Source organism: Montipora capricornis, chromosome 2 (assembly GCF_036669925.1).
Source record: "Montipora capricornis isolate CH-2021 chromosome 2, ASM3666992v2, whole genome shotgun sequence".
NCBI classification, from domain to species: Eukaryota; Metazoa; Cnidaria; class Anthozoa; order Scleractinia; family Acroporidae; genus Montipora; species Montipora capricornis.
The window spans coordinates 50,726,976-50,734,475 of NC_090884.1; the positions used below are offsets into that span (position 1 = coordinate 50,726,976).

Sequence of the window (7,500 nt, forward strand, 5' to 3'; positions counted from 1 at the left end):
AACGAACTCATTAATCCGCTCGTCAGAGGAACGCTTGAGTTGTTTTGACTGTAATGACCAAATGATTTTTTTGTTCAATTGTACGATTAATGTCACTGTTCCTGGGTATCAACAAAAAAATGTTTTTTTTGTTCAATTGTACGATATAGCAATATTTTTCCCAAACTAAACAGCCCTGATTTCCTCTTTCCAGCCAATCTGCTTCAGCGAATTGGCAGAAAGTCCCACAAGCATACATCTAAGTATGTGTATGACTGCCAGAACATCAAAAATCACTTGGTCGTTACAGTCAAAACAACTCAAGCGTTCCTCTGACGAGCAAATTAAAAACCAACCCGTAATTTCCGGTGCAACTCTTGTGTCTTAGCAGCCTTTTCAGGGTCAGGTCTGGCTTGTTGAATGCGCATTTGTTTTAGTCTCTCACACGCTCTGTGAAAAACAAGACAGAATTGACACCTTAGTGTTAGAGGATGGACTTACAGTGTAGTTTGGTTTTAAGAACTAACTTTTTTCTGATAATAAAATGTACATGACTGTAATCTCTCTACTTTTGGCAAATATATTTGCCATTTCTCCTAATCAAATATTATTACAGACCCTACTTATTTGGCTACAAGCCAAGCTCAGCTATAAGCCGAGACCCCAAACATCTTGCGCAAAAAATCAATTTGATTGACACGAATTGTAAATGCATAAAGCAGTCATGAATGTACCTTGGCAAAGAGTACTTGGCAATCCACATGCGTGCAACTTTGAGTTCAGGGGGACCTTCGTGATACCAGACTTCTTCTTCTAACTCCTAAAACAGCAATCAATTCAGATTAGCCTTTTGTGCAGGGAAAAAAAACCCAGGAAAAGAGTAGTAAAGAGTTAGCAGCACTACACATGTATTCCTCTCAAGCACAAAAAGCATAGTAGAAGCATACTGTAGCAGACAATGTGAGACACTGGAGATATGTACATGTACATGTATCATTAAAACAAAACCAGTTCTTCCATGAATTGATGCTGTGACATTTGCATATACTGTACATGCATGACCCGAGAAGTATGTCTAAAGGTCACAACTTTTCAACGTTCATTCCCTGTGACACACATGTATGTACCCATAGTAGAAAAACCTTTTTGGGAAAAATGTTTGAAAAAGGCATTGCTTTGTCCCTCCCTCCCTCCTCTCCCTGGGGGTTCTGTAAGTACATGTATGTTGTTACTCTCCACTGAGGGTCATCAGCGTGACAGGTGCGAGGTGTTGGCCCATGAATGGTTGCCATGGTTACCTCCTTACTACCGGGGGCAGGCATGCCCCTTGTGGCAACATAAGAGCACCTTTTCCAACCTCATCAAGGTCAATGAGTTTAATGAAGAAAGGCAAAAATTAATACATGTAGATCAAAACTAACATAAGCTTCTAGACATGTCAAATATTTATCACAGGAAAAGTCCTGTGTTATCGCCACTGCAAGTCTCAAAACTTAACTCAAAAGCTTCTCCGGAGACCTTGAATGTCACAAAACCGAGTGTCAAGTATCAAGTTTTGAAGGACTGTCAATTTACATGTACATACTGGTACTGCAAATTCAAACTACAGCTCTCATTTTTACTTTTACGGCCACCTCGCCCTCAGGAAGATTACTGTTAAACCACTAATGTGTGTGAATGCAGTATTGTACATGTAAAACATAGACTAAGAGCATTAATAATTTTTGAACAACATTGCAGATAGAACTTCCAAGGTACCCTTTGGAATCTACAAAGTCATGTACAGTCATGTACATGTATGCATGATGTCAGCGTATGGAATCACTGATACAATAACATTAAATGTTCATGTACTAATATGTATAATTATGTACATGTATTTTGCAATCTTATTCCCATAAGTGGTGGACTAGATCACACAGTAAGAGAACAGATACATGTACAATAAATATTTCAACATGTGAACTTGAACATACTTCTTTAGGTTTTAGTTTTTCTTCCTCTTCCCTTCTGGGAACATCTTCCCCTTAAAAGAAAACACTACCAGGTTAACTGTGAATGTTACTTGAATTTTATTTTACCATAAAATTACTACTCACTTTAGAGTTCACCAAGGCCCCAACATTTTACACGCCGCTCAAATAAATCTGTCCACTAATAACCAACATACTCATGGTGGTGGTGGTGGTGGTGGTGGTGGTCGTAGTAGTAGTAGTAGTAGTAGTAGTAGTAGTAGTAGTAGTAGTAGTAGTAGTAGTAGTAGTAAAACTTTATTTTGACTCAAATTTAAGAGTAGCACTAAGGGCACTAGTACATGTATCTGCGAGTTACAAAAATATTAAGGAAAAGAGATAAAAATTACAGTGTATGTTGCAGGTCATTTTGTTCCTTAGGTTAATTCATTTCCAAACCAGGTCAATTTGTTTCAACCTCGGTTGAAATTGCAAGAAAGAAAGCCTTTGACATCCCAAAGGTTGAACTTATCGTGTATAGTAGAAATAATGGATGTGCAGATTTTACCAGTACTGTATATCTGTGACATTGATTCTTACCAAGTTCAGACAAGAGTTTTCTTAATCTGTCTCTTCTCTCAGGGGGACCTTCTCCGAACAAAGCTAATAATCAGAAGAAATGGCACAGGTTATACTTGAATCAAAAAATCCCAAACTTAAGGTAGTACCAAAAAAATATTCCAATTTGTGGGGTTGAACATAAATTTGTTTGAAGGTTCCAAATGACTCACTGATTGGTTGGCCAAGCTCTCTCAGCCGTGCCTTTACTGATGCATCATCTGTGGGTACTGTGATTGCACGAGCCTGCAAAAATCCAAAGGTTACAGTGATATGAACACAACATGTCTACTTACTGTACATGTATGGATATAAAATTCAATTTCATCAATATGTAATGAAGGAGATGAACAATCTTCATGGTAGATACATGTAATTCAAAGTTAACTATGAAAACTAAATCTGAACTACATGTACATCGTTGCTGTAAATCTATGTACATTAGTATTAATTTTACCTGTGTATAAGTTGATTATACTCCCTAGGGGGAGGGTGCATGGGGTGCACATTTCCTCCCGCTCCTGAGATGACCTGAGGCTTTCTAATAGAACTGGTATTTTGCCAAAAAAAAACATTACCAGTCATTCTATACAATTCATTAGTGGAGCACCCCCTCCTAAGAAAAATCCTGGATCTGCCCCTGAGCCTACAGACCAGTACAACACATTGTCCACTCAGAACCTACCTGTTGATAAACAACCCAGCTTCCCACAAATTCTTATAGCTCAATGGATACGTAGAGGTCCAACCAGTGTTAGGAAGGTCGTACTCTACATGTAGGACCATATCCTGCCAAGGTTGCTGGTTTTTCAGTTGCCCTTTTCCCCGCAGCCAAGCAACAAGCTTGGGAAAAAACAGCATGCCCTCATCAACTTTAATTTAATTCATTGACAACTGAACCCCTCCCCTCCCCTCCCCTTCCCCCCCCCCCCCAATCCCTCCCCAAGCGACAAGTAAAATCATCTGGTGTTAGAAAGAAAGAGTCTCACTTCTAGGAGTCAATGCGCTAGGTCTCATCGCATTTTAATATCAGTGTGCCATCATATTTTCATGTACCTTTTTCCTCCGCTCGAATTCTGCTAAGAGCTCCTGATGCCTCTCACTGGTTTGGTCTTCTGATAACTCCAGGTATTCCCCTACATGCCATACAGTAGAGACATGGTAAACAGGTCCACGAAAAAAAATCACAATGATTTTTTTTCTTATGATTACCTCAGTCCAAAAGGTGGACTGCACAGTGTAACATGCATGTATAAATCTCTATTCACTGGACAAGCACTACTGAAGTCCGGATAGCAACCACTCTAATAGATACATTTTAGCAACATTCACCCTTTGAACAATTACAGCCAGGCAGCGGGTTTTTATTGACATATAGGGGCTGAAAGCTTATCGCTTACCATCACTAATATTTATATTTCCCGCTCTAATTCCGGCCAGAACAGCTGCCGATACACTGGTTTCCTCGCTCTCCTCTTCATCTTCTTTCTCTTTGTCATCGTTGGACGGTCCGACCGCCAAGCGTTCTTTCTCTACAGTCTCAAGACTTCCAAAATGAATCCTTGGCTTCTTAACAAGCGGAGCTCCATCTTCATCATCTGACATATTGAATATTCAAGTCTTCGCATGTATAGACTGTTTCCCCGAAGAACACCCACGCGGGACATCCTAAGATACGCTTCATGTAAGCTTTCTTGTAATGCCACTGACTATTAAAAATTCACAAGCCGAGAAAACTTTTCCTTACAGTTTTCCAAGAGAAAAGAAAATAAGAGCGATATCCTTCAAAAACCGGAAGAAAGAACGCTGCAAGTGCATTACAGGAAGAAAAATACTACCTCTTCGATCACAGATAATCCCAGATATCTTACTTGCAGCACTTCTTCGAATCTGGCCTTGGTAGCCACGACTGCCTTAGCATCCTAGCCTTCATATTTTCCCACCTTCCAAGGTTAGTGGGAATATATGCTGACACGTTCACTGTAGTCTGTTTGTATGTTTTGATAGTAAAATGTGATCTTTCGGTGGTGTTGATCACTACAAAACGAACCAAATGTCGGTCGTTCGACTTGGCCGCCTTTTGTGTCGTACGATTTTCAACGCCCTTCCTGATTTAAGAGGTAAGAAGTCGTTAATTAGTTACTATCTACGAAATCTAGACTGTGCGAGTTCTGGCCAAACACTCCAAACACCTAAGTTACTTATATGTTGTATTACTGTTCTTAGCTCTCAAAGCATCGGGCAGAGTTCCCACCAAGCCAGGGCTTAACAGTCGTGGTGAATTCAGGGATGTCAAGTGTACTAGGGTTTGTACCTACCGTTCGCTGCAAGCTGGCGCTGATCGACGTGTTATTTCCACGAATTTGTGGAGAGGGCTCACTGCCAGAGTAGGATTGTACGCAAATGTTCAGGCAGCTGTCTTACGAAGTAAGTCCGTGTTCAGTCACGGTACTTTTTCTGGGTCATCCTTCGTGCAAGAAGCTGTGGAACTCTCTGTTGACCTTGTACAAAAGGCCGAATTACAAAATACAGGAACGCGTATTTCTATTAATATAGACACCAATGAAATACCAAGTGAGCTTTCGTGGGAAAACATGATACAATGTCTCTTCACATGTGAAGATAACATGTTATTTTCACATGTGAAAAGATCACTGTTGCTATGGTCACATGTGAAAATCATGCCTTTTGATGCCTTTCGTGAAATGATTTAGTATTTCATTGGTGTTTGCTACACGGCCAACGTTTGTAAAAACGTAACCCTTCTTTATATAATAAATAGAATGTTACATGGCTGCTTGGAGATACGAATTTCTCTTCTCATGTTGAAAAATATTTCACTGGTTCGCTGCGTTCACTCATAAAATATTTTTCAACGCTCGAAGAGAAATTTCGTTATCTCCACGTGGCCATGTAATATCCTCTATATATAATGCAATTAAGAACATTATACTACTACCTGAGAAATTTCTGGAATTTGATTGGCTGAGAGCAAAAGTATTTCAGCTTAATTTGAAACAACTACAGGTACATGTGAAAATTACAGTTACTACAGAAACCGAAATCACGAAACAATCTCGTCACACAAGTTACGAAAAAATGGCAGAAAGATTTCCAGATTTTGAAATTCAGGAGAGTCAAGAACTAAACAAAAATTCAGAAAACCAAAACAATAAGAAAAGTACATCGACCTGGCGCAATGTCTGGACCAGCTGGGCAGAAAACAAGAACTTTGAAACCAATTTGCTCGCCTATGAAGTGAAAGGACTCAACGAAAAGTTGCAAAAGTTGCATGAATTTCTCAGGTTGTAGTATAAACAAATAATAGTGTGATTTGTATGTTGTATTTGGCATAAATACCACTCATGATAAAAAATTATTTCAAAATTGTCCCAAATTTCACTCATCTAAAGGCTTGTGAAATCATGTGTAACAATTTTGAAATATTACTTGTGGTATTTATGCCAAATATCACAACAAATCATGCTATTACCTGTACAAATTAACTTGCCATTGTTATGTGCTCCATTCGTCACAAGGAAAGGAGATGTTGAAATGGTATATGAAATGAATCATAATTATATGAACTGTGGATATGAAATCAAGTGAAGCTATGATCTTCGCAGTTATGAACACAATTTTTACAATTGCGTAGAGAAGCCTGAAAACGTCAGTGGCTTCATAGCTCAGCTGGTTAGAGCGTCGCATCGGAATCGCAAGGTCACGGGTTCAAACCCCGTTGAAGTCCTGAATTTTTCAAGTTTCTCTACGCAATTGTAAAAATTGCATTCATAACTGCGAAGATCATAGCTTCACTTGAAAGGAGATGTACTCTCATCAAAGTCTTGATGACAAAGTCTTCTGTTTTACATACTAGTTGCTCCCAATCTGCTCCAGAGATTTTTTAAACTTTGCAGAGAGTTTCATCTCTGCAACATATTTTACAGTCTAATTAATTACGAGTATCTACATCACCCCCAGACCTGCAATGACTTTACGGCAGTTATTTAACAACATCATTACATGTAAGTCAAAAGATGAACACACATCAACAGACCAGGAGCAGTTATAATATTTCATGCTGGTACTTGCTAGCCTAAACTTTCTTCCTGTTTTCTTAATCAAAGAGGTATCAAATTTAATGATCATTGGTTTGAATATTTTTATTGCAAGGGATGGCAATGTCACATCTGCTGAAAGGTTGTGGACTCAAAGCACCAGTTTTTGCATTTCTCGGATTTGCTTATGTTTGTGAGTACTGTCCATAGATTATACAATAATTGCAGCCTTTAAGAGTTGTGATTTGTTTTGTTCATGTTTATCAGTTTGTTTTTATCTTGCAATATGAAATTAGCGGTAGGTAGCAATACCAGTCCACCTAAAGATGTCCAAGAAGAAGAACAGTTTAGAAAGATGCAGTATTGGATTCAAGGAGTGTTGCAGACTTCACACCAAGCTTCACAGGTACACACAGTCAGGATTAGATTTATCTTGCAATCTCATTTTTATTTCTCATCAGGTAGCATAGGTTGATTTAAATTGTCTCTAAACAAGAACAAAGTTTCAAAGCATGTACTATTGAATTAATTGTAAAATTCTTCTTTTTCTTTAGCATCCAGCTAATAATGGGCAGCCTTCAATTTCCAAACTGAAGCTTAAGGATTTTGAAATTGGTGAAAGACTTGGAGAACGTTCTTGCTGTTCTGTTGTTTATGCTGCCAAAAACAAAGAACATGAAGTAAGGAATTTGATTTTTATGTAGTGATATTTAAGCTGGGGTCATCCTTGGTGTGAATGTGTGAAACTCAGGCATGGTATACACTGTAAGAAAAAGAAGGCAAACGAATTTAGATATACATTGTAGACTAAAGGAAACAAAGAAATGCCTTCAGAACTAATATCTAGGGCAAACCCCTTGCATTCTTATAACATGAATACATACACGTTTCTA

The 7,500-nt window shown here is 38.6% G+C and overlaps 2 protein-coding genes across 3 annotated transcripts in view; one reads left to right on the top strand and one right to left on the bottom strand.

Moving 5' to 3' along the window:
* The window catches only part of LOC138026003 (U4/U6 small nuclear ribonucleoprotein Prp4-like), a 20,985-nt gene extending 16,765 nt beyond the window's left edge, over positions 1 to 4,220 (bottom strand). The window contains exons 1-7 of the mRNA XM_068873173.1: positions 3,950 to 4,220; positions 3,606 to 3,685; positions 2,723 to 2,795; positions 2,532 to 2,594; positions 1,956 to 2,005; positions 714 to 799; positions 336 to 429 (exon numbers count right to left, since the gene is read on the bottom strand). Of these exons, the coding sequence (XP_068729274.1) occupies positions 336 to 429; positions 714 to 799; positions 1,956 to 2,005; positions 2,532 to 2,594; positions 2,723 to 2,795; positions 3,606 to 3,685; positions 3,950 to 4,154 (651 nt within the window). The 5' untranslated portion in view covers positions 4,155 to 4,220. The remainder of the gene's footprint in view (positions 1 to 335; positions 430 to 713; positions 800 to 1,955; positions 2,006 to 2,531; positions 2,595 to 2,722; positions 2,796 to 3,605; positions 3,686 to 3,949) is intronic.
* A 269-nt stretch (positions 4,221 to 4,489) lies between these two features.
* LOC138026078 (serine/threonine-protein kinase Pink1, mitochondrial-like) overlaps positions 4,490 to 7,500 on the top strand; it is a 110,594-nt gene continuing 107,583 nt past the window's right edge. For both annotated transcript variants that reach the window (XM_068873278.1, XM_068873271.1), the window contains exons 1-5: positions 4,490 to 4,669; positions 4,776 to 4,976; positions 6,723 to 6,800; positions 6,904 to 7,013; positions 7,162 to 7,287. In XM_068873278.1, coding sequence (XP_068729379.1) covers positions 4,603 to 4,669; positions 4,776 to 4,976; positions 6,723 to 6,800; positions 6,904 to 7,013; positions 7,162 to 7,287 — 582 coding nt within the window. In that variant the 5' untranslated portion in view covers positions 4,490 to 4,602. The remainder of the gene's footprint in view (positions 4,670 to 4,775; positions 4,977 to 6,722; positions 6,801 to 6,903; positions 7,014 to 7,161; positions 7,288 to 7,500) is intronic.